Source organism: Hyla sarda, chromosome 8 (genome assembly GCF_029499605.1).
Source record: "Hyla sarda isolate aHylSar1 chromosome 8, aHylSar1.hap1, whole genome shotgun sequence".
NCBI lineage: Eukaryota > Metazoa > Chordata > Amphibia > Anura > Hylidae > Hyla > Hyla sarda.
Window position 1 is genome coordinate 175,655,559 of NC_079196.1, and position 26,688 is coordinate 175,682,246.

Consider the following 26,688-nt stretch of genomic DNA (forward strand, 5'->3'; position numbering starts at 1 on the left):
TGAAGTATATTAAAACGATTAATCTTTTGCAGATAAACATTTTTAAATCTGACAGTGCCCATTAAACATTGATATTGAAGTGACTCGCTTTTCTTTTTTTTTTTTTTCTTTTTTTTTGTGTAGTTTTAGGCGTTCACAATCAGGCTTTCTATTTACAGGCTAGATTTTTTTTTATATATATAAGACACGTGTTTGTGGTCTGTGTTTGTGATATCTGACCTTCTCATAACCCTATTTTTGTCTGTTTTTTTATCCATGTAAAAATGAAATGACTGTGAGTGTAGAATTGAGGAAATGCCATTTAAAGGAGGACTGTGACCAGAGGCGGGCACAGACAGCAGAGGGCCCCTGTGCAAAGAATGTGCCTGCCCCCCCCCCCCCCCAGCACTGTGCCCCCTCATGTACCTAGACCCCACCGGAGGGCCTCCACTTACCCCGCGCATGTAGTGTCGCCACTTGCCTTGTCCACCACAGGTGGATGTAACGGCTCCTGAGGTGGGCTCCGGGTGGCCCCTGTCCCTCTCAGTGTGCGGCCCAGTGAGTACTCCCCCGGGTCAGCCTGACCCGTATCTAGCTGGGAGGCAGAGGGCAGTGCTCCCCTTTACATTCACACCCCTGGACTTAGCACGACACCCCTTGGCACCCCCTGGTTCCTTGGCTTCTTATCCTTAGTGATAGAAGTGACTTACAGGCAGGGCCAGACTGGGACCAAAAATAGGCTCAGGCATTTTAAAATAAACAGCCCATTTTTATGGTGGGGGTCTGACTCATGGGACCCCCACCAATCACCTTGGTTCAAGTGGCTCCCCAGATGTTGGAAAGCTGCAACTCCCATCATGTCTGAAGTGACTACAGCTGATGGGACAGTCAGGAGACTACACAATGATATCAGTGACTACAGCTCTGATGGGACAGTTAGGAAAATACACAATGATATCACTGACCTGAGTGACGTCTTCTCTGTTGTCTTTACTTTTCTTCTTCATCTGGTCCAGACACCAGGACTTCTTCCATCTTCTCTGCAGAGTCTGACACCTGGACATCATTGGTTCCTTAATTTGTCAGTAGATCCTCATCCTCTGTATGATGACAATAATCATTATAACCTTGCCAAATACTGTACCCCCTGAATATAATACTGCCAACCACTGTACCCCTGAATATAATACTGCCAAATGCTGCTCCCCTGAATATAATACTGCCAACCACTGTACTCTATTAATATAATACTGCCAATCACTATACACCACTGAATCACCCCATACACCCCACGCACTCCATCCTCAGTCTCCTCATCACCCCATACACCCCACGCAACCCATCCTCAGTCTCCTCATCTCCCCCATACACCCCACGCACCCCATCCTCAGTCTCATCACCCCATACACCTCACACAACCCATCCTCGGTCTTCTCATCACCCCATACACCCCATGCACTCCATCCTCAGTCTCCTCATCACCCCATGCACTCCATCCTCAGTCTCCTCATCACCCCATGCACTCCATCCTCAGTCTCCTCATCACCCCATGCACTCCATCCTCAGTCTCCTCATCACTCCATACACCCCACGCACTCCATCCTCAGTCTCCTCATCACCCCATGCACTCCATCCTCAGTCTCCTCATCACCCCCATACACCCCACGCACTCCATCCTCATTCTCCTCATCACCCCATGCACTCCATCCTCATTCTCCTCATCAACCCCATACACCCTATGCACTCCATCCTCAGTCTCCTCATCACCCCATACACTCCATTCTCAGTCTCCTCATCACCCCATACACCCCACCATGCACTCCATCCTCAGTCTTCTCATCATCCCATGCACTCCATCCTCAGTCTCCTCATCACCCCATGCACTCCATCCTCAGTCTCCTCCTCACCCCATGCACTCCATCCTTGGTCTCCTCATCACCCCATACACCCCATGCACTCCATCCTCAGTCTCCTCATCACCCCATACACTCCATCCTCAGTCTCCTCATCACCCCATACACCCCACCATGCACTCCATCCTCAGTCTCCTCATCACCCCATACAAACCACGCAACCCATCCTCAGTCTCCTCATCTCCTCCATACACCCCATCCTCAGTCTCATCACCCCATACACCTCACACAATCCATCCTCTGTCTTCTCATCACCCCATACACCCCATGCACTCCATCCTCAGTCTCCTCATCACCCCATGCACTCCATCCTCAGTCTCCTCATCACCCCATGCACTCCATCCTCAGTCTCCTCATCACCCCATGCACTCCATCCTCAGTCTCCTCATCACCCCATACACTCCATCCTCAGTCTCCTCCTCAGCCCATGCACTCCATCCTCAATCTCCTCATCACCCCATACACTCCATCCTCAGTCTCCTCATCGCCCCATACATCCCACCATGCACTCCATCCTCAGTCTCCTCATCATCCCATGCACTCCATCCTCAGTCTCCTCTTTATCCCATGCACTCCATCCTCAGTCTCCTCATCACCGCATGCACTCCATCCTCAGTCTCCTCATCACCCCATCCTCAGTCTCATCACCCCATACACCCCACGCACTCCATCCTCAGTCTCCTCATCACCCCATGCACTCCATCCTCAGTCTCCTCATCACCCCCATACACCCCATGCACTCCATCCTCAGTCTCCTCATCACCCCATACACCCCACGCACCCCATCCTCAGTCTCCTCATCACCCCATACACCCCACGCACTCCATCCTCAGTCTCCTCATCACCCCATGCACTCCATCCTCAGTCTCCTCATCACCCCATGCACTCCATCCTCAGTCTCCTCATCACCCCATACACCCCATGCACTCCATCCTCTTCACCCCATACAACCCATGCACTCCATCCTCATCACCCCATACAACCCATGCACTCCATCCTCATCACCCCATACACCTCATGCACTCCATCCTCATCACCCCATACACCCCATGCACTCCATCCTCATCACCCCCATACACCCCATACACTCCATCCTCAGTCTCCTCATCAGCTCATATACCTTAAGCACCTCATCAGTATTACACAGCTGACACCCCCCCCAGTCCTTCTCATCAACATTAAACCCCCTAATCACTACACCCCTGACCCTCCTTCTGGTCCTCCTTATCAACACTACGCTCTCCCAGACCCCCAATCCTTCTTATCATTACACCACCAACCTCTTCAACACCCCTCCTGTCCTCTTCTTCATCATTACAATCCCCTCCCCAACCCCCCACCGCCCTGCACCCGATCGTCGCTCTCCTCACCTTATCTGCTCAGCGATGCGGCTGTGAGGCGGGAGGGTTTGCTGCTCCTGTCGCTTCTGCCGGGGTCAGAGGCCATGACATGTGACGTCAGGGGCTTGGAACAGACGTGCGTGCCTGCGCGGGGCATGTCTGTTCCCATCAGCCCCTGGCCTGTCCGTCTCGCCCGGACGGTTTAAAGGCAAATTACTGCTGTCAGCGGCAGGTCCGGGACCTGTTGCTGCAGCATTTAGTATGAAGTACTGGCAGGGGGCCCTGCAGGGGCCCAGACTGTGAGGCCCAGGCTGTGACCTGGGCTACTAGGGGGGCCCCCTAACACGCTGGGCCCCTGTGCAGCCGAACCGGCTGAACAAGTGATATGTCCGCCCCTGACTGTGACGTACATTTTTTAAGTCCCCCTGTGTCCGGGCTGCAAAAACATAAAAAACAAACTTTGAATCACCTTCCTACGTTCCCCCATTGCGGAGATGCTGCTGGCTTCTTAGGCTCAAAACGTCACAGTGCAGGTAGCGTATCTCCGGCCGCAGCAATGTCCCGTCTCGGCCGGTGATAGGCTGAGCGTGCTGTCCTGTAAGGAGCCCAGGCCCCGCCTTCTCCCTGCTGCCCAGGCTCAGCCTATCACTGGCCGAGGCGGAACATCACTGCGGCCGGCGATACGCTGCCTGCACTGTAATGTTTCGAGCCTAAGAAGCCAGCGGCACCGGAGGAATGTGACGCCGATATCTCCACAACACCGGAATGTAGCTAGGTGAGTTAAAGTTTTTTTTTTTTAGCTTTTTTTTTAACTTTACGCCGCAGTTCACCTTTAAGTCAAGGCGCAATCTGCACTGAATTTAACAATGAATCCACATAACAATCCTGCAGATAGGAGATAACTATTTGATCATGGGGTCTGACTGCTGGGAACCCCCAAAATCTAGAGAATGGGGATCTGATGTCTCCTGTCAGAATGGAGTGGTGGGACACACATGTCCGTCACTGCTCCATTCCGGAGTGCGGCGTTTGGCTAGGCTGGTGGAGAATAAATGGATCCCACCATCCGATTCTGACCGGAAAAATGGGTTCTTGAGATAATAATGTGACCACAGGGGGTCTGATTGCTGGGACGCCCCGTAATAATATAGATACCTTCTACAGTATGACTGGGTACACACTTCAGAATTTCCAGAGAGTGTGGCAAGGGCCGGCGATAGGACCGCACGGATACTGACGGCACCATGGATGGCAATTCCGCCTAAAAAATTTACAAATCCATTCATTTGGTTGTGGAATATCTGTAGTGTGCACTGTGCAGCGGAACCCTAATGACAGCAATGGGATTCTGCTGCATCGGGATTTCAAAGCGGAATTCCACTAAAAAATTCCGTAGTGTGAACCCAGCCTAATACTCTGGGATTTCTGCACGCTGTGGAAAATCTTCAGCTTCGTGTGAACATGCACTAATGCAGTGATCTCCAAAAGGTTGATCTCCAGTCGTTGCAAAACTACAACTACCAGCTTGCTGGGAGTTGTAGTTTTGCAACAGCCACAGGGGATTGTTGCCCTAACAAATTTGGGGTTCTATTAAATTCCATTTTCTCGAGTGAAGCTTGACCTAAAAGTTTTGCTATGTTTGGCAAGAAGAGAGAGAGAAGAGAGAAGAGAGAAGAGAGAGAGAGAGAGAGAGAAAAAAAAAAGAGAGAGAGAGAGAGAGAGAGAGAGAGGGAGAGAGAGAGAGAGAGATAAAAGAGAAGAGAGAGAGAGATAAAAGAGAAGAGAGAGAGAGATAAAAGAGAAGAGAGAGAGAGATAAAAGAGAAGAGAGAGAGAGATAAAAGAGAAGAGAGAGATAAAAGAGAAGAGAGAGAAAGGAGAGAAAGAAGAGAGAGAAAGAAGAGGAGAGAGGAGAGAGAAAAGAGAGGAGAGAGAAAAGAGAGGAAGAGAGAAAAGAGAGGAAGAGAGAAAAGAGAGGAAGAGAGAAAAGAGAGGAAGAGAGAAAAGAGAGGAAGAGAGAAAAGAGAGGAAGAGAGAAAAGAGAGGAAGAGAGAAAAGAGAGGAAGAGAGAAAAGAGAGGAAGAGAGAAAAGAGAGGAAGAGAGAAAAGAGAGGAAGAGAGAAAAGAGAGGAAGAGAGAAAAGAGAGGAAGAGAGAAAAGAGAGGAAGAGAGAAAAGAGAGGAAGAGAGAAAAGAGAGGAAGAGAGAAAAGAGAGGAAGAGAGAAAAGAGAGGAAGAGAGAAAAGAGAGGAAGAGAGAAAAGAGAGGAAGAGAGAAAAGAGAGGAAGAGAGAAAAGAGAGGAAGAGAGAAAAGAGAGGAAGAGAGAAAAGAGAGGAAGAGAGAAAAGAGAGGAAGAGAGAAAAGAGAGGAAGAGAGAAAAGAGAGGAAGAGAGAAAAGAGAAGAAGAGAGAAAAGAGAAGAGAGAAAAGAGAAGAGAGAAAAAAAGAAGAGAGAAAAAAAGAAGAGAGAAAAAAAGAAGAGAGAAAAAAGAAGAGAGAAAAAAGAAGAGAGAAAAAAGAAGAGAGAAAAAAGAAGAGAGAAAAAAGAAGAGAGAAAAAAGAAGAGAGAAAAAAGAAGAGAGAAAAAAGAAGAGAGAAAAAAGAAGAGAGAAAAAAGAAGAGAGAAAAAAGAAGAGAGAAAAAGAAGACCCGCTACGCCCTCGCCAGCCTGTCAGCTCCGGACTTTACCAGCCCATAGCCTTCTCTTATGTACCCAAAAGTCACGTGATACCCCAGCGTGAAGGGCGGTGCTAGGCTGGTCATGTGACAGTGGGTGGTGACGCAGAGAGAGGAGCTGCATTTGCTGTTGCAGTGTCTCGGTGACTGTGTGTGAGAACGGGACCGGCTCCGCAGCTCTGTCCACATTCCGTGTTGTCGCCGGGTTGGTTCTGTTTTTCCTGTATAACCGAGCTGCAATGGAGGAAGACGGGGCCGGTAAGTAGCGGCTGTGTGCTGGCACTGTCCCCTGGGTGTATATACATAACATGTACATATATCTGTCTTGTTGACGCGCAGCAGTTCTGCGCACCGGCAGCGGAGGAGTTAAATGTCATCTCTGCGTCTCCTCATCTATAATCCAGCGCTGCCGTCTGCAGAACGGGGCGCAAGCAGTTAACGCACCGTGTGCACGGTTACTTTAGGGGTTCATCATTAAGGCGTTAAAAAATTGGAATGTAAATAATATGGGAATGTCTGTATGGGAAGGCCTGTTTATACACACTGACCTCCCACCAGTAGGTGACCACCAAGTTGCGTTCACATGTATTGAGGCCAAAATGATAATCCTCATTTCATCCCCCGGGGATTATAATCCTATTATGATCAGTATTCATTCCTATCTGTACGGAATACGAAGGGTTACAGGGATTTGCAGGTTGCAATGAATGAATCTGATTTAGAACCTGCAGGGTCACCCTCAGCCCTCACTGGCAGGGAACAGGTTAATGTTGTTTCTTGCATATTCTGCATGGCTTGACGCCTTTCTGCTGCGTTTGGCATTGAGATGGTTAAACCAGTGACTCGGTTGCTTTCTGACAGCTGGTGGGCACTGGGGGCACGGCTTGGTATTGGAGTCAGGGTACATTTAGGGGTTAAGCTCTGTAAAGTTATGCACATGGGTAAGGTCATAACATACCGTATAAATGATACGCCGCCCTGTACGTCGTCTATTGGTAAGGGCAAAGGTGAATCTTGCAGATGGCATTTGTATTGGCACGTGCATCGGGTGGGGGCGGCCACCGTACTCCCTCAAGGTGCCATTTCTGCTTCTGCAAGCCCTGTCGTGCCCTGTGTGATAGTAGAATTTGCGCACCCTGTATCCTAGCAACTGCAGCGCGTGCCCCCTGTATGGACTACGGAGATTGCAGCGTGGTAAATGGTCCGGCTCTACTATCAATGAACGCACGGCGGTGATGCACAGTGAAGACCACCCATCGACGTGCATTGGGGGGGTTAAGCAAATTCTCCAGGTATAGACTGTATCCAGAAAGCGACTCCCATCCTTGATATAAAGCCGCCTGCGTATTAATAGACTGCTTTCTCCAGGCGTGGACTCTGTAATGTTATTCTACTATGTGGGTGGCTGAAGACCCCCAAACTCTGGCTGTGAGCGTAGCTTTTATGTCTCCATTCCACAGACAGCTCCCTGTCTGGCTGGATAGTCCCTTGGAAATGGATACTGGAACTTGGAGTCAAGGAAACAGTGTGTTGTTTTTTTCCCCACCCTTTGGCAATGTGGAATGAATGCCTGAGTTCATTTCTTCTCTCTGTGCTCATGTGAGTAGAGGCGCGGGCGGCGTGCAGGACACTGTACCATGCGGACGGACGTCTGGACACGGTTCATGGTGTTTCCAGTTTTGGTCTAGCATTGACCCTGTAGGACAGTGGTCTCCAAACTGTGCACCTCCAGATGCTGCAAAACTACAACTTCCAGCATGCCCGGACAGCCGTTGGCTGTCCGGGCATACAGGGAGTTGTAGTTTTGCAACAGCTGGAGGTCCACAGTTTGGAGACCACTGAGGTAGATGGCTGCACAATGCTTCATTACGGTCCCACCACAAGATGGTCTTGTCCTGATCCTTAGGGTGTGTTCACACTACGGCGTTTGAAAGGAATCTACGCTCGCGGAGATTCCATTCTGGCGGCCTCCGGACTGCGCCGTCTCCATGGTTTTTCTTGGCGCGGAACAATTTCAGTGGCAGAATTGTCCGCCGCTGAGATTGCTCAGTGTGAACCGGTTTCGCGGAAACCCATTCACACTGATGTTTATGTTCACAGCGCGTAATTCCGATCGCGGAATTCTGCGGGAGTTAGGTAGTGTGAACATACCCTTACACAGCTGCCATCACAGTTGTTTTTTTTTCCCCTCCTTAAAGGGGTACTCCACTGGAAAACATTTTTTCTTTTTTTTTAAGGAAATCTGTCACCAGTGTCAGCTGCACTATAACCTGTCAGTAGCGGCAGATGTGCAAGTGACACTGATGACAACGGTACTCACCTTGTCCCATTCCGTGGCGGGGATCTCCGGTAATTTCCTCCGTTAGCTCTGCTCCGGGCACCCGGCTTGGGGCACGGGCGGAGCTTACTGATGTCACCGCTGCTGTTCTCTCACAGCGGGACCCAGCAGGGAGCAGCAGCGGTGATGTCACTAAGCTCTGCCCATGCCCCAAGCCGCTAATGCTCTCTGCAGGGTCTCGCAGCAGCGGTGACGTCAGTAAGCTCCGCCCATGCTCCAAGCCGGCTGCTGGGACTGGAGCTAACGGAAGAAATTACCGAAAATCCCCGCCACAGAACGGGACAAGGTGAGTACTGTTGTCATCAGTGTCACCTGCGCTATCTGTTGGTACCGACAGGTTAGTGCAGGGGACACTGGTTACAGATTTCCTTTAAATCAACTGGTTCCAGAAAGTTAGACAGATTTGTAAACTACTTCTATTAAAAAATGTTTAATCCTTCCAGCTGCTGTATGCTCCACAGGAAGTTCTTATCTCTTTGAATTTCCTTTCTGTCTGACCACAGTGCTCTCTGCTGACACCTCTGTTCATGTTAGGAACTGTCCAGAGCAGGAGAGGTTTGCTATGGGGATTTGCTCCTACTCTGGGCAGTTCCTCAAATAAACAGAGGTGTCAGGAGAGAGCACTGTGGTCAGACAGAAAGGAAATTCAAAAATAAAAGAACTTCCAGCAGCTGATAAGTACAGGAAGGATTAAGATTTTTTAATAGAAGTAATTTACAAATCTGTTTAACTTTCTGGCACCAGTTGATAAAAAAAAAAAAAAAAAAAAAAATTCCAATGGAGTACCCCCCTTTTTTTTTTTGTCCATACTTAACCCCTTAAGTACCAGGGGTTTTTCCGTTTTTGCATTTTCGTTTTTTCCTCCTTGCTTTTAAAAAATCATAACTCTTTCAATTTTGCACCTAAAAATCCATATGATGGCTTATTTTTTTCTACTTTGTAATGACGTCAGTCATTTTACCCAAAAATCTACGGCGAAACGGAAAAAAATCATTGTGAGACAAAATTGAAAAAAAAAAAAACCGCCATTGTGTAACTTTTGGGGGCTTCTGTTTCCACGTAGTAAATTTTTCGGTAAAAATGACACCTTATCTTTATTCTGTAGGTCCATACGATTAAAATGATACCCTACTTATATAGGTTTGATTTTGTCGTACTTCTGGAAAAAATCTTAATTACATGCAGGAAAATTAATACGTTTGAAATTGTCCTCTTCTGACCCCTATAACTTTTGTATTTTTCCATGTATGGGGCGGTATGAGAGCAAATTTTTTGCACCGTGATCTGAAGTTTTTAGTGGTACCATATTTGCATTGATAGGACTTATTGATCGCTTTTTATTAATTTTTTCATGATATAAAAAGTGACCAAAAATGCACTATTTTGGACTTTGGATTTTTTTTGCGCGTACGCCATTGACCGTGCGGTTTAATTAACTATATATTTTTATAATTTCCGCACACGGCGATACCATATATGTTTATTTTTATTTTATTTACACTGGTTTTTTTTATGGGAAAAGGGGGGTGATTCAAACTTTTAATAGGGAATGGGTTAAATGATCTTTATTCACTTTTTTTTTTTCACTTTTTTTTGCAGTGTTATAGCTCCCATAGGGACACTGATCTTTTACATTGATCACTGGTTTCTCATAGGAAACCAGTGATCAATGATTCTGCCGCTTGACTGTTCATGCCTGGATCTCAGGCAATGAGCAGCCATTCGGCGACCGGACAGCGAGGAGGCAGGTAGGGACCCTCCAGCTGTTCTGTAAGCTTTTTGGGATGCCGCGATTTCGCCGCAGCTATCCCGAACAACTCCCTGAGCTAACCGACATGCTTTCACTTTAGACGCGGCGTTAAAGGGTTAATAGCGCGCGGCACCGCGATCAACGGCCGGGCCCAACCCGCTATAATGCTGTGGCCCCGCGTTATAGATCGGGAGCGGACTCATGACGTAAGGTTACGTCATTGGTCCTGAACAGGTTAAAGGGGAACTCTATCTCTCATTTTATGAGCTAAGGAAAGATTGTAGACCAGTGTTCCCCAGCATGTGGTTCTCCATTGTAGTTTGCGACAGCCGGAGAGCCATACACGTTTATTACGGGTATATTCTGGTCTAGTCCATTGAAACCTCCAGATGGTCCACTATCTAGATCAGTGGTCTTCAACCTGCGGACCTCTAGATGTTGCAAAACTACAACTCCCAGCATGCTGCCGTTGGCTGTCCGGGCATGCTAGGAGTTGCAGTTTTGCACCATCTGGAGGTCCGCAGGTTGAAGACCACTGATCTAGAAGATTCAAGAGATCTATCTGGTCATGACAAGAGTCGTAGGTTTGCTGCAGGTTGGGGTACATTGGTCTAGATTATCAGTGTCTACAGATATCCACTTTGTTAGAGATTTAGGAGATCTGTCACGACATGATGGGAGTTGTAGTTTTGAAACAGCTAAAAGTAGGTCAACACTGTCCTAGACCATTGACATCCATTTTCATGGAAAATTCCAAAATCCGGAGATCTCTGTCATGATGGAAATTGTAGTTTTGTAACAGTTGAAGAGCCACGCAATGGGGAACACTGGTCAAGATTGAGGCCTCCAGATATCCCCTTTCTTAGAAAATCTGAGATCTGTCAGGACATGCTGGGAGTTGTGGTTTTAAAACAGCTAGAGCCATAGGTTGGGTAATACTGTCGAATACTACAAAAAAATACCAGAGTTCTTTCTTATGCTCCCAAAAAATATAAACTTTATTATCTATTTCTAAAATACATACAATAAATAGTAGGTTAGATCTTTTGTGAAGCAAAAAACAAAAAAGCACAGAGGGGGCGACAAAAATATATCAGTATCCTGTAAAGACTATTGCACTTATACCCATATACAAAAATATATAAAGTAACCCTGTCTACCTGGCACATAACACTGCTCACAACCTCCAGACCGTGGGCAGTGTTTTATGTGACACTGTATACTGAGTCAGGATGACAGTATATATAAAGGTGCTAATCATATATTTGTGGGACTCTTATGCTTTACTGGGTAATACTGTCGTAGAGCGATGCCTGCAAAATATCCACTTACTAGGAGATTCCCAGTTTGAGATCTGTCACATGAGAGATACAATCATGGCCGTAATATTTTTCAAGAAAATGAAGTATTTCTCACAGAAAAGGATTGCAGTAACACACGTTTTGCGATACACATGTTTATTCCCTTTGTGTGTATTGGACCTAAACCAAAAAAGGGAGGAAAAAAAGCAAATTGGACATAATGTCACCCCAAACTCCAAAAATGGGCTGGACAAAATAATTGGCACCCTTTCAAAATTGTGGATAAATAAAATTGTTTCAAGCATGTGATGCTCCTTTAAACTCACCTGGGGTAAGTAACAGGTGTGGGCAATATAAAAATCACACCTGAAAGCAGATAAAAAGGAGAGAAGTTCACTTAGTCTTTGCATTGTGTGTCTGTGTGGGCCACATTAAGCATGGACAACAGAAAGGGGAGAAGAGAATTGTCTGAGGACTTGACAACCAAAACTGGGGGGGAAATATCAACAATCTCAAAGTCTATCCCCAGAGATCTAGATTTGCCTTTGTCCACAGTGCGCAACATTATCAAGAAGTTTGCAACCCATGGAACTGTAGCTAATCTCCCTGGGCATGGATGGAAGAAAATAAATTGATGGAAGGTGTCAATGTAGGGTAGTCTGGATGGTGGATAAGCAGCCCCAAACAAGTTCCAAAGATATTCAAGTTGCAGGCTCAGGGAGCATCAGGGTCAGCACAAACTATCCGTCGACATTTAAATGAAAGGAAACGCTATGGCGGGTGAACCAGGAAGACCCCACTGCTGATACAGATACATTAAAATGCAAGACTACATTTTGCCAAAATGAACTTGAATAAGCCAAAATCCTTCTGGGAAAACGTCTTGTAGACAGATGAGACCAAGATAGAGTTTTTTGGTAAAGCACATCATTCTACTGAAAACGGAATGAGGCCTACAAAGAAGGAGGTTCAATGATGATTTGTTTTTTTTTGCTGCCTCTGGCACTGGGTGCCTTGAATGTGTGCAAGGCATCATGAAATCTGAGGATTACCTTCGGATTTTGGGTCACACTGTACAGCCCAGTGTCAGAAAGCTGGGTTTGCATCCGAGATCTTGGGTCTTCCAACAGGACAATGACCCCAAACATACGTCAAAAAGCACCCAGAAATGGATGGTAACAAAGCGCTGGAGAGTTCTGAAGTGGCAGCAATGAGTCCAGATCTAAATCCCATTGAACACCTGTGGAGAGATCTTAAAATTGCTGTTGGGAAAAAGCACCTTCCAATAAGAGAGACCTGGAGCAGTTTGCTAAGGAAGAGTGGTCCAACATTCTGGCTGAGAGGTGTAAGAAGCTTATTGATGGTTATAGGAAGCAACTGATTTCAGTAATTTTTTCCAAAGGGTGTGCAACCAAATATTAAGTTAAGGGTGCCAATAATTTTGTCCAGCCCGTTTTTGGAGTTTGGTGTGACATTATGTCCAATTTCCTTATTTTCCTCCCTTTTTTGGTTTAGTTCCAATACGCACAAAGGGAATAAACATGTGTATAGCAAAACATGTGTTACTGCAATCCTTTTCTGTGAGAAATACTTCATTTTCTAGAAACATTTCAATGGTGCCAACATTTACAGCCATGACTGTATGATGAGAGTTTTGGTTTTACAACAGCTAAATAGCCACTAGCTTGAAAACACAGTCTTGGACCATTAACACCTGCAAACATCCACTTTCTATGAGATTCCAAGTTATTGAGATCTGTCAGGGCATGATAAGAGATGTACGCTGCTCAAAAAAATAAATTGAACACGTAAACAACACAATGTAACTCCAAGTCCATCACACTTCTGTGAAATCACACTGTTCACTCAGGAAGCAACACTGATTGACAGTCAATTTCACATGCTGTTGTGCAAATGGAACAGACAACAGGTGAAAATTATAGGCAATTAGCAAGCCTCCCCCCCCCCAATAAAGGATTGGTTCTGTAGGTGGTGACCACAGACCACTTTTCAGTTCTTATGCTTCTTTGCTGATGTTTTGGTCACTTTTGAATGCTGGCAGTGCTTTCACTCTGGTTGTAGCATGAGATGAAGTCTACAACCAGACAAGTGGCTCAGGTAGTGCAGCTCATTCAGGATGGCACATCAGTGCGAGCTATGGCAAGAAGGTTTGTTGGGTCTGTCAGCGTAGTGTCCAGAGCATGGCGGCGCTACCAGGTGACAGGCCAGTACATCAGGAGACATGGAGGAGGCCGTAGGAGGGCAACCATCCAGCAGCAGGACCGCTACCTCCGCCTTTGTGCAAGGAGGAGCACTGCCAGGGCCCTGTAAAATGATCTCCAGCAGGCAGTAAATGTGCATGTGTCCACTCAAACGGTCAGAAACAAGACTCCATGAGGGTGGTATGAGGGCCGACATCCACAGGTGGGGGTTGTGCTTACAGCCCAACACTGTGTAGGACGTTTGGCATTTGCCAGAGAACACCAAAATTGGCAAATTCGCCACTGGCATCCTGTGCTCTTCACAGATGAAAGCAGGTTCACAATGAGCACATGTGAGAGACGTGACCGAGTCTGGAGACGCCGTGGAGAACGTTCTGCTGCCTGCAATATCCTCCAGCATGACTGGTTTGGCGGTGGGTCAGTAATGTTGCGGGGTGGCATTTCTTTGTGGGTCCATGTGCTTGCCAGAGGTAGCCTGACTGCCATTAGGTACCGAGATGAGATCCTCAGACCCCTTGTGAGACCATATGCTGGTGCGGTAAGCCCTGGGTTCCTCCTAATGCGAGACAATGCTAGACCTCATGTGGCTGGAGTGTGTCAGCAGTTCCTGCTAGAGGAAGGCATTGATGCTATGGACTGGCCCGACCGTTCCCCAGACCTGGATCCGATTTGAGCACATCTGGGACATCATGTCTCGCTCTATCCACCATCGCCACGTTGCACCACAGACTGTCCAGGAGTTGGCGGATGCTTTAGTCCAGGTCTGGGAGGACATCCCTCAGGAGACCATCCGCCACCTCATCAGGAGCATACCCAGGCATTGTAGGGAGGTCATACGGGCATGTGGAGGCCACACACACTACTGAACCTCATTTTCACTTGTTTTACAGACATTACATCAAATTTGGATCAGCCTGTAGTGTGGTTTTCCACTTTGATTTTGAGTGTGACTCCATATCCAGACCTCCATGGGTTGATGATTTTTATTGATCATTTTTGTGTGATTTTGTTGTCAGCACATTCAACTATGTAAAGACAAAAGTATTTCATATGATTAGCTCATTCATTCAGATCTAGGATGTGTTATCTTAGTGTTCCCTTTTATCACAAGTTGGGAAAAAATTGTCCTGGACTCAGGATTCTATGAGAGATCTACTTTTTTCAAGATTCCAAGTTCACACTGCAGAATCTCTACCCGGAGAAATTCTGGGTTGAAGATTTTGTTCTTCGGCACTAGGACCATGCGGACCTGCACCGTCGTATTGCTGGCAATACAGTCCGCGCATATTTCTGCTGAAAGAACTAACAAGTTAATTTGTTTAGTGTGTACATTTCAGTGGCACAATTTTCTGCTGCTGCTGAAATTCTGTAATGTGGATGGGTCAACAAAAGACCCATTCACACCAATGCTAGATTAGTGCATCCCATTTCTGCGTGGAAATTCTGTATTGTGAACATACACTTAAAGATGTATCTGGTGTCCTGACCCTTTTCTTCTGGCTGGGTTATTGTCTTTGCTGTTTAACTTTTAGACATCTCAAAACGTAGACTGGGCAAGCAAAAGATGCGCCAAATTTATCCCAGTGGTGCGTGCTTTAACATCTTGGCTGCCCCTTTTGCTAAGCCACATCCCTTCTCTAGACCCTTCTTTAAAGGGGTACTCCAGTGGAAAACTGTTTTTTTTTTTTTTTTAAATCAACTGGTGCCAGAAAGTTAAACAGGTTTGTAAATGACTTCTATGAAAAAATTATTAGCTGCTGAATACTACAGAGGAAATTCTTTTCTTTTTGGAACACAGTGCTCTCTGCTGACATCTGTCCATTTTAGGAACTGTCCAGAGCAGCATATATTTGCTATGGGGATTTTCTTAATTGGACAGTTCTTAAAATGGAGATGTCAGCAGAGAGCACTGTGTTGGAAAATTAAAATAATTTCATCTGTAGTATTCAGCAGCTAATAAGTACTGGAAGGATTAAGATTTTTTAATAGAAGTCATTTACAAATCTGTTTAACTTTCTGGCACCAGTTGATAAAAAAAATAAATAAAATAAATAAAATAAAAAAAGTTTGCCACCGGAGTACTCCTTTAAACTGTTTTGTGTGCTCAAAAAGGGTCTAAAACATGCAATGTTGCTCGGCCCAGTGAATCTCCCTTTATGTATTTATCCATTAAACCAGACTACATTCCTTCGTACTGTCACATCGCAGAAGTGGTTTTGTTGAGTAATATCAGAGCAGTTTGTATGGACGAGTCATTGTTGGTGACTAAGTTATTCATTTTCATGACTTTTATTAGTTTTTTTTTAATCCTCCAAAGTAGTTTGACTGAGAATAAAAACACATTATAAGCCATTGCATGTATCTACAACCTTTCTAATTCATGGCTTTAAGGGTGCATGCACACCACGTTTTTGCTATACAGTTCCCGTATACGGTTTCAAGTTAAAAAACGCTCAGAACCGTAAAGAAAATCGTATGCATTGACTTAACATTGTAAACCGTATGTCAAACGCATCATCCGGTTTAGTCCGTTTTGCGTCTTAGGCTGGGTTCACACTACGTTTTCTCCCATACGGGAGCGCATAAGGCAGGGGGGAGCTAAAACCTCGCGCTCCCGTATGCCTTCGTATGCGCTCCCGTGTGTCATTCATTTCAATGAGCCGGCTGGAGTGAAACGGTCGGCTCATTTTTGCGCCGTATGCGCTTTTCCCCTGGACCTTAAACTCTGGTCAACCACGGTTTGAGGTCCGGTCGTAAAAGCGCATACGGCGCAAAAATGAGCCGACCGGACCGAACGTTTCACTCCGGCCGGCTCATTGAAATGAATGACACACGGGAGCGCATACGAAGGCATACGGGAGCGCAAGGTTTTAGCTCCCCCCTGCCCTATGTGCTCCCGTATGGGAAAAAACGTAGTGTGAACCCAGCCTAATACGGTTTTGTCCGTTTTTTTTTTCCTGCACCCAAAACCGTAGTCTACCACATTTTTTTTTTTGGTCCAGGTGAAAAACCATATTAAACTGTGTAGACATATTTTTTTTAAATGGGAGTCAATGGGAACCATACAGAACCGTATGTGCATACGGTTCCATCCGGTTTTCACCTTAAGGTTTTTTACTTTGCACAGTTTTTCTTATTTTCTTGGAATTTCAATCAAACAAGTGAAACTTTATTCAAAATGCAGTGAAATGTTAAAATCATATACTTTTTTTTTCTTAAAAAAACGGGTTGCAACTGGACATCATTTCTCCTCCCCTACATCTATTCTTCATTGCCTATCTTGAATTATGTTACCTGTGGTGGTACTTGTGGTTTCCTTGGTGGATACAATGGTCTACAGTGTTTTTTTGTTTTTGTTTTTTTCCCCCTGAAAGTATCAGGGAAAAAATCAATTTCTGCTTTTAGACTCTTACTGCTGCCTTTATTCTCTCATGGTCATGGGATATTTTGATGGCTTGGAGAACATTGGCGTTCTTTGGGACATGTGATTTAATCACTATGAAAAGTCCTCTAGTCTGCGGGATAATTCTAGCAGCGAATGGTTGTGTCTGCCATATTCTGCTGCAGGAGAAGTTGTGGCTAATTTAGAATCCACAGGAAACATTAAGGAACTAGTTGTTTTCCTCTATTGTTGCCTGTGGTAGAACACTAGATTTTTTTTTTAAATCTTGTTAAGTGGGTGTATCCCAACCCTATTATGTATCATCATGATCAGTTTACCATACTACTGTAGAGACTCTAGAGATCTGATTGACTATAATGTGAACACCCCAGATATCTAGTAGACAGGATGCTTTAAGAAAGGAGTTGTCTCATTTAGAAAACCCACTTTTTAAACCAATACTTTATTTCCCCTCTGATGGTGCTTCAAGGAAATCGATCATGTATTCCCCACAGATAACAGCTAATGATTCGGGGTCCCAGGGCAAACTCTTTGTGATTAACTTATGTAACCTTTAAACAAAAAGGGATTGTCCATAAAAGAAGCTGTTTAATGAGTCCTAGCTTATGGAGGGTGTCTGCTCTGACAGTCCATTTCTGTTAGATGAATCCCTCCAAAGATAAGTTCCTGGCCTCCCCAGTGATCTAGCCTTTGAAGAAAATTGGGAGCAGGAGTTAAGTTTTCCTGCAGACCCACCGCAGAGGAAATAAATCAATACATAGTGCCCACTTAAATCAATGAAATTACCAAATTAGATAAGGATTGAATACTGGGTGGAGCATGGTCCTTCATGGAGTAAGACTACAACAAAAGAGACTTTGCTGATATTGATGGCTGACCAACGCCATAGGATATGGGCTGACGCATACTCTATACTAGTGATGGTATCATAGATAGATGAGGCTCAACTGCTGTGTGGATATGACTGCATGGACATTCGTTGGATCATTTGTGTGGCCTTCCATCTCTTGTTGTCCACATCTTCTATTAAACAGGGACTTGCAGCTGACAAATTTTTTTTTTAACCTGTCAAAAAGAAGCGATCTGCCAACAATGGAGTATTTGCTTGTTTGGCAACTGATCATTGGACAAGGTGATAACAGCCTGTTCCCCAATAATAACGCAGTGTAATATATCCCTATGGACTCATGCACACTACGGAATCACCACCTTGAGATACTGTCTGGCGCGGGCGTCGACAAAGGACGGCTCAGAAATGTGCTTTCTAAATAGACGGCAAAGAATTTCAGAGCCAATTCCACCGAAAGAATGAACATGTTAGTTCTTTTGGTGGGACCTTCCACCTCTGAAATTCCACTGTGTGAATGTTGCAGCAGATTCCCATTGAGAACAATGAGAGGCTTTTGCACCGTATTTCAAAGCTGAAATGCATTGCGACATTCTACTCATAAATTGTAGTGTGACTGTGAATGGACCCTTAGAATCGCCTGTAATAGTTACCCCAGGAGCCAAAGTATAATTTCAATGGAACTGTTATAGCACACAAGACAATAGTGATTATTTCCGCTATGTTTTCCTAGTCCTTGGTATCCCCTTGGTGAGGGCTGTCGTTGTTATCTTTTCAGTCATAGGTTTTGATCAGGACGTAGTAAATGTGGGGTGAGTGTAAGACGTCTTCATGGCTGCTGCTTTACTCGTCCTGTGTTTATTGGAGAAGAGAATGTTTCACAGGCAGGAACCAGGTCCGTCCTCAATGATGTAAATCTACTCCACATCAAAAATGTGCTCTGTCGAATCGTTTTCCACTTTCCCTGCCATTTCTCTTCAGGCTTGTTGGAAAGCTGTAGCCTCCCAGTCGTCATCTTCTCTGTGAAAAAACGCAGATGACTTTTGTCTGGAGGAAAAGGATGTTTAAACTATTTGACCCTATAAATTCAGCTATATTTTGGTTATGGTATAAATCCTAATAATAAATTAGACAATAAAGTAAGTTGCCTGTTTGGCCACCTGCGGAGTCCTGTGTGGGGACCCGTCTGTACGCGGCCGTACATGTGTTTTATTTTAGTGGAGCGGGAAGGCTCCAGGGACCTGTAGCATTTGTTTTAAGAAGGAAGTGGGCTGACCTGTTTGGTTGCCATGAAGTGAGACCATTATTATTTGTGTTTTCAGGAACATCTGCGTTCAATTTATTACATTGGATTTTCTACATTCTTTCTGGCCACAAGTTGATACTATACGAACCTCTGAAATTTCTTTCTTTATTTCCCCCTTCATTGTTATACCGCCTGCTTAGACTTGGTTACATTTTATTTTTGATCACTGGATCCTGGAGTGTAATTTCCCAGTTGTGCCTGCTGTGCTTCCTTTCAGTCATGTGAAGATGATACGTTCTCAAGGTCTTTTTTAGCTCTAGGTTGAACATTTGGAGACATATATATCTGTTTCTCTGGCTTCCAAACGTAATCCTGTTCCAGTGTAGTTTCTGTGTTGCAATGTGGAGCATGATCATTGTGAGATCAGTGTTGGCCTCATGTACATTTTCTTTTAAGTTCTTTAAAATGTACCTGTCATTAACAAAAACTTTTGATATAACGTAAACAATAACAATATATGTATATTTATAATATACATTGGTTAAAAAAATGTCTATATATTTGTCCCTTCAGCTATACCTGTGTGTCTCTGTGAGGAGACCAAATACAGGAAGTGTGGGTGGACATCACGGAGGACAGGCCGGGCTCTGTACACGGAGGATGATTGACAAGCCAGGAGCCTGGACAGAGTCCTGCGTTTCCTTCCCTCATTATCTGTATTTGGACTCCTCATAGTGATAACAGGCAATAACTGCAGGGACAGCATTTTTTTTCACCCAAAAATATAAAAATTTTTAACCAATGTTATATTACAAATATACATGTAATGGTATTATCCACGTTATATAAAAAGTTTTTGCTAAGTACAGGTACACTTTGACTCCTTAATGACGCAGGACATGTATTTACATCCTGCGCCGGCTCCCGTGATATAACATGGGGTCACGCGGTGTTCCCGCATCTTATCAGGTGGGATCCGGCGGCCATCAACGGCCTGGACTCGCGGCTAATATCGGACATCATCGATCGTGGGGATGCCCAGTATTAACCCTTCAGATGTGGCGATCAAAGTTGATCGCCGTGTCTAAAGTGAAAGTGAAAGCTTCCCGGGAGCTCAGTGGGGCTGTTCGGGACCGCCGCAGTGAAATTGCGGCATCCCGAACAGCTTGCAGGACGCGTGGAGGATCCCTACCTGCCTCCTGCGTGTCCAATCGCCGAATGACTGCTCTGTGCCTGAGATCCAGGCAGGAGCAGTATAGCGACAATAACACTGATCAATGCCATGCTGTTGCATGGCAGAAATCAGTGTGTGCAATGTTATAGTCCCCTATGGGGGATATAACATTGCAAAAATAAAGTGAAAATAAAGTGTTAATAAATGTGATTTAACCCCTTCCCTAATAAATCTGAATCACCCCCCTTTTCCCATTAAAAAAAAAAACTATGTAAATAAAAATATAAACATGTGGTATCGCCACGTGCGTAAATGTCTGAACTATAAAAATATATTGTTAATTAAACCGCATGGTCAGTGGCGTAAAGAAATTCCAAAGTCCAAAATAGCATATTTCTGGTCACTTTTTATACCATAAAAAAAAAAAAGTGATCAAAAAGTCCGATCAACACAAAAATGGTAACGATAAAAACTTCAGATGACGATGAAAAAAATGAGCCTCATACATCCCCCATATGCGGAAAAAGAAAAAAGTTATAGGGGGTCCAGAAGATGACTTTTTCAGATGTATTAATTTTCGTGCATGTAGTTAAGATTTTTTCCAGAAGACAAAATCAAACTTATATAAGTTGGGTACCATTGGATGTGCAGTGTAAATACATTGTAAATACTGTTCTTGTCCTATGACCTACTTTGTGGCATTTGGAGCAATTTTATTTTACCACTCTTTTGCACACTCTTCCTGTATTTCCCTCAGTGTTATCGGATGGTAGAAAAATATAAGCGCAAAGAATATAAATATATAAGAGCAAAGATCTGAAGCAGTGGAACAGTTCAGTGATCTGATGATATATCACGGTTCCTTCTCATCCTGCTGAGAACAGATCAGCCATAATGTGGCGGCTGATATCACCGCTGATCTTTGTACATTCAGCTTTCATTCCATCTTCTGTGCTGAATTCCTATAAATGATCGGGCTCCATGGTAATTTTTTTATTGTTCAGTGGAAATCGGGAATGTTATCCATTGCACTGTTTTCTGTGTAAACATATAGAAGGTTACATCTGTGTCTGTCTATAAAGCCACAGTTTCAGCCATGGTAACTAACTTGAAGATCGCTATGTAACCGTGTTTTGCTTAGTAGTACATGCTTGTTGTTATGTACTATGTTTGGGTTAATGTTACTTTGGCTACATCACATGTCAAGTATCGCCATGCCACCTGCTTGCATCACACTAAGGCTGGGTTCACACTGCACTTGAGCAGTAAGTATGTCTCCTGTAAAAAAGCTATGCCTGTATTACCATATATTTTCAGCAGGCCATTGAGTTTATTAGACAATTTTACACTATGCATCGTCCACTTCCCATAGGGGCCCCGCAAAATAAAGGCATACATTTGGGCCGAACACGTTCTCTAGTATACAATGGCGCACAGCCAAAAATTGCTATGCCCGCTGCCTACATCTCGGCCAATAAAAGTGATCGTGGAATACAAGTAACTACGGCTACAACAACAACAGTCACCAAAAATGACTGTGTGTCTTAGACCTCAGTCCTGCACCTATTGCACCTCTGTGGTGCTGTGCAGCATCTTTTTTACTATTTGTCATCCCTGCTTCACATTGTATTCATTCTTCTTTCATTAGGTTGTATTTTCTTGTAGAGGATATCCTCTTATGACCATATATCATGGTGTCACTTTTGTGTGGTTACATGCTGTATGTCATATAGGTGAAGCTAATCACTCTATTAATTCTGCTTCTAAACTGATGCCAGATTGACAACTGGTTTGTGCGCTTTGACCTACATTTGTTTTTTATCTAGTCAGGAATTGGCTCCAGGCTATTTGTACGCTTGAGGAGAGCGCTGCCCTTGTTGGTAATAGGAAAACAATGGCGTCCCTGTCTGCTACTAATGCAGAAAGTGTGAAGCCATAGATAGCTGTTTATGTTTGTAGCCAATGGCAGGGAAACTTCAGGGGGGTTGTATGCCACAGGATGAAAAAAATCTGAGAGCTTAACTAAATGGGACACGGGCACCTCACCTAAGTGTATAGCGTCACGTGACGTCTGTCATACTTGCCAGCAGCCATTTGGGTCTGGGATTGAGAACCCACAATGCAGTTGAAATGTCACTTTTAACCATAATCCAATGTGCCGCCTGTACGGTCGTCTTTATGTAGAATCACTGACCTTGCTGTCTGCCTTTGTAGTGTGCATGACCCCAGAAAGCATTGGCTATGATGGGTCAGTGCACTCCTAATATGACACATCTTGGTGCGGTTCCTTCTTTTTTTCATGTTTTTTTGTATTCATTTGTTGATGTAATGTAATATTACAGAACTGTGCCCTGGAAATCCAGAAAGGTTGACATCTGTGCATGTAATGCTCTGTGGAATTACCGCGTCTGCCCATAGAAATGTAGAGGCATGAAGGCATGCTTTGTGTTACCGAATAAAGTGGGGCAGAGGAGAAAAAGTGGTGGACTTCTTTGTCTTGCATGTAGATCTTGCTGTGGGTTTGCTGTAGGTTTTACACTGTTATGAAAGGATGAAATCAGTAATGAAAATCCATGGCTTATCTGCAACATAATGGAAAATCTTCAGCCTGCTTATATTGCTGTGCAGATCTTTCTGCTACATGCAAATGGGGTTTTGAAAATCCCAACCACTAGGGATGGAATTTAAAGGTGCTTCTCTGAAGGGCAAAGAGAATTAAGAGGACACTACAGCTGCATTTTACTATACATCTTGGCCAATGGGGGGGGGGGGGGGGCACTCTACAGGGAAAACCTCAGAAGATGCAGTGCACACATTGGCTGCAACCACTTCATTCTGGTGATTAGTGGGGTTCCCAGAGGTCAGACCCCACTAATGATAAAGTGGTGGTGTATTTAAGCAATCTGAATGCCATTGCTTTAATTTAAAAGAAAATCCATATAAAGGGGTATTCCAGTCTCATGAAGTTTCAATGAAGTGGTTCCTGTGCGTATACAGTAGAATCTCCCAATAGCGGACACTCATGGGGAATATAAAGTATCCCTATTGGGAAAAAAGGCTCAAAAATCTTTCTAAATGATCGAATACTGTACTGCACTCACTCCAGAGTCTAATTACCAATAAAACATGATAAAAAGCAATATTACAGTAGAATCTTCCAGTGCCATTTAATCACCCCTTACCCCCTCATCATTTCATCCACCCTTTATACCCTGTGCCACCTTATGCCTTGTGCCAAATTATCCCCCCTCACCCTGTGTGCCACATTATTTTCCTTGATCCCCCTGTGCCATTTAATCCCCCCCTTTATTGTAAATTCATCACCCCCCTCTTTATGAAGTGGCAAATGGGTATAAAGGGGGAAAGAAACAGCACGGGGGGGGGGGGGAAATCAGGAGGAAATGATGTGGCACAGGGGGTAAAAGGGGGGGGGGTTGATACAAGGGGAATAAAGTGGCACGGGGGATATCGGGGAAGCAGGGGATGAATGATGTGGCCAGCAGATGTACAGAAGCATGAGACCACTGTTTAAACAGCGGTCTCCTGCCTCTGTGCTGGGGCTGCTGCAGGGGGCTGCAGTGGGGGGTCTGGGCCCCTTACTGGAGTATTGGCTGTACCCCCTGATGGTGGCCCTGTGTACAAGGTAGGACCAGCACATAAGCCTGGTTGTTTCCTATTGGGAGTGTTTTGTCCCCTAATGGGAGGGTTTCGTCCCCTATTGGGAGAGTTGGGAGTGTTTTGTCCCCTAATGGGAGTGCTTTGTCCCCTAATGGGAGTGTTTTGTCCCCTAATGGGAGTGTTTTGTCCCCTATTGGGAGTGTTTTTGTCCCCTAATGGGAGCAGGGCTGTGGAGTCGGTAGATAAATGTTCCGACTCCAACTCCGACTCCGGAGTTTTCTGTGCTTCCAACTCCGACTCCTCTGTATTAGTATGTGAATGTATTTTATACATTCCTTGAAGGAAAGAAAGGCAACATACATGTCATTACCACAGGACTACTGGCTGGGAAGCCAACAGTGTACTGTATTGAACAGTTTGTGTGCTGATCTGCTGCTGAAGATGGGGCAGTGGGAGGATCCAGGAAGGGGCATTTATTATAAAACATGATTTCCCTAGTAGAATCCCATAGTCAAGTTTAAAGGGGTACTCCGCCCTTGACATCTTTTCCCCTATCCAAAGGATAGGGGATAAGATGTCAGATCGCCGGGGTCCTGCTGCTGGGGACCCCCGGGATCGCCACTGCGGCACCGCGCTTTCATTACTACACAGAGAGAGTTCGCTCTGTGCGTAATGATGGGCGATACAGGGGATGGAGCAGCGTGATGTCATGGCTCTGCCCCTCGTGACATTACGGCCCGCCCCCTTAATGCAAGTCTATGGCGTGACGACCCCCACGCCCCTTCCCATAGACTTGTATTGAGGGGGCGGGCCGTGACACCATGATGTAACGATGCTCCGGCCCCTGTATCGCCCGTCATTACGCACAGAGCGAACTCGCTCTGTGCAGTAATGAGCGCGCAGTGCCGCAGCGGCGATCCTGGGGGTCCCCAGCAGCGGGACCCCGGCGATCTGACATCTTATCCCCTTTCCAAAGGATAGTTCACTCTGTGCGTAATGACGGGTGATACAGGGGCCGGAGCATCGCTACATCACGGCTCTGCCCCTCGTGATGTCTAGGGGCGGAGTACCCCTTTAAGCTAACAATCAAGTTTACAAGTTGTTATAGCCTTAGCTGAATGGCAGCAGTTTTTCCAATGGTTTACAGCTTCAGTCTTGAACTATTGACCCTCCATTCCCTTCACTTATGCAAGTGTCTATAGTCCTGCAAAAAACATATTTACTTAATCCCTTATCAGTGAGAGGCTAGGTTACCCATGGGTTCCCTAAAGTATAAGTATTGCCGCTCCTTATTGTGCGTTGTGTGCCAAATAGTAAAGCACATGAAAAGCATGCTTCTTCACAGTCACTTAACGTGTTCGTTTTGCAGTTACCTGAGGCACTACATGCATTGGTCTTTATTCTTACAGTAGAGAAGTAATTAATTATAACTTTTTGTGAATTGGGACATTTAAACTTAGCTTTTTTTTTTTTTTTTTATTCCAATCTAAATTTAGTAGGAGTTGGAGTCTGTGCATTGTTTGCCGACTCCGGGTACCCAAAATTTCGTCCGACTCCTCGACTCCGACTCTGACTCCGACTCCACAGCCCTGATTGGAAGTGTTGGGAGTGTTTTGTCCCTGATTGGGTCTGTGTCCACTATTGGGAATGTCCCCTATTCGGAGGGTGCAAATACATTAAATGTTATGGGACTCTGCCGGGGAATTAAAAACTGTCCTCTATTGGGAAGTGTTCACTAAGGGAGATTTCACTGTATATGTTTATTCCTTTATATCAATGTAAATGATTGAAACTACAAATTGTACAAGAAAATGTTATTACGTCTATAGTTCCAAAGTCTATAGGTTCATGAGACCTAAGTGGAGTGAAACTAAAATAGGTCAGTCTGAAACCAAACCTAATCAGTGATACATTGATCAAACAGATGCGTCTGATTTTGTGGAAGGGGTGAGGGCACAAAGCTTGATTAAAAGTGGAGGTCCTCCAAGAGAGCGTGCAACCTTGTTTGGACGAAGTTCCAGAGAATGTTTATCAGGCTTCATCTGGTCATCAGTCACATTGTGATTCTGTAGGTATGGAAGCAGTTTTCGCTATATATCATGGTTAGTGGCCGCTGCCTTCTGACACATGGTAAGACTTTGTGGTTAAACCAGGTCACTTCACAGGTCACTGGAAGATTAAATAACTTTTGAGTCATTAGAAAAGTCGGAAGTCACTGCATCATCCCCTGACTACTGCTGACTGACCCAAGGCCATACGGGACTGTGGGGCTTATTGTGTTAGGGTTGTGACATTTGTGACAAATTTGTAATCACATCCAGAACTTTTTGTATAAAGACACCAGTACTGGCCGTTGACGTTGAAATGTGATCATACCGGTCTGCTGTTTTGGACCAAGTCGTGGCCAGGAGATTTTTGTACATAGTCGTAGTGCTTTATGACATTGTTGACTGCCATTTAAGATTTTCTATGCAGGTAATATTTAATTCAAAGGGGGTGTTCTTGGTTACAATAAAAGATGTCTGTTATTGCAGCCAATTAAAGTGGTACTGTTTTTAGAAGACAAAATGTAGGATCTTTAGTCTAAACATGGACCACCGACAGGAACCTGTGTCTTTTCTGGCTTGTCAGACTTGTTGTCATGGATGAAGATCAGATCTTGTCAGGCGTTTGTAAGCCTGATGTAATGATTTGCTTACACCATTAGAAAATACCTTGTTACTGTATGCCATGCAGTTATATCTTGCTTTGTATCATTGTGTCTTATGTTGATCTATGTAATTATCTGTAAGATGGAATAATGTCATGTGTAGATGCACCAAAAATCTCCACGCATACACTGCCATCCCCTGATGAACCGTAGTATTTGACATACGGGGAAAC

General features: G+C 44.9%; 1 protein-coding gene across 1 annotated transcript in view; it reads left to right on the top strand.

Moving 5' to 3' along the window:
- Positions 1-6,016: 6,016 nt before the first annotated feature.
- Positions 6,017-26,688, top strand: part of CYTH3 (cytohesin 3) — a 148,244-nt gene continuing 127,572 nt past the window's right edge. Inside the window, exon 1 of the mRNA XM_056536605.1 lies at positions 6,017-6,164. Within this exon, the coding sequence (XP_056392580.1) occupies positions 6,146-6,164 (19 nt within the window). The 5' untranslated portion in view covers positions 6,017-6,145. The remainder of the gene's footprint in view (positions 6,165-26,688) is intronic.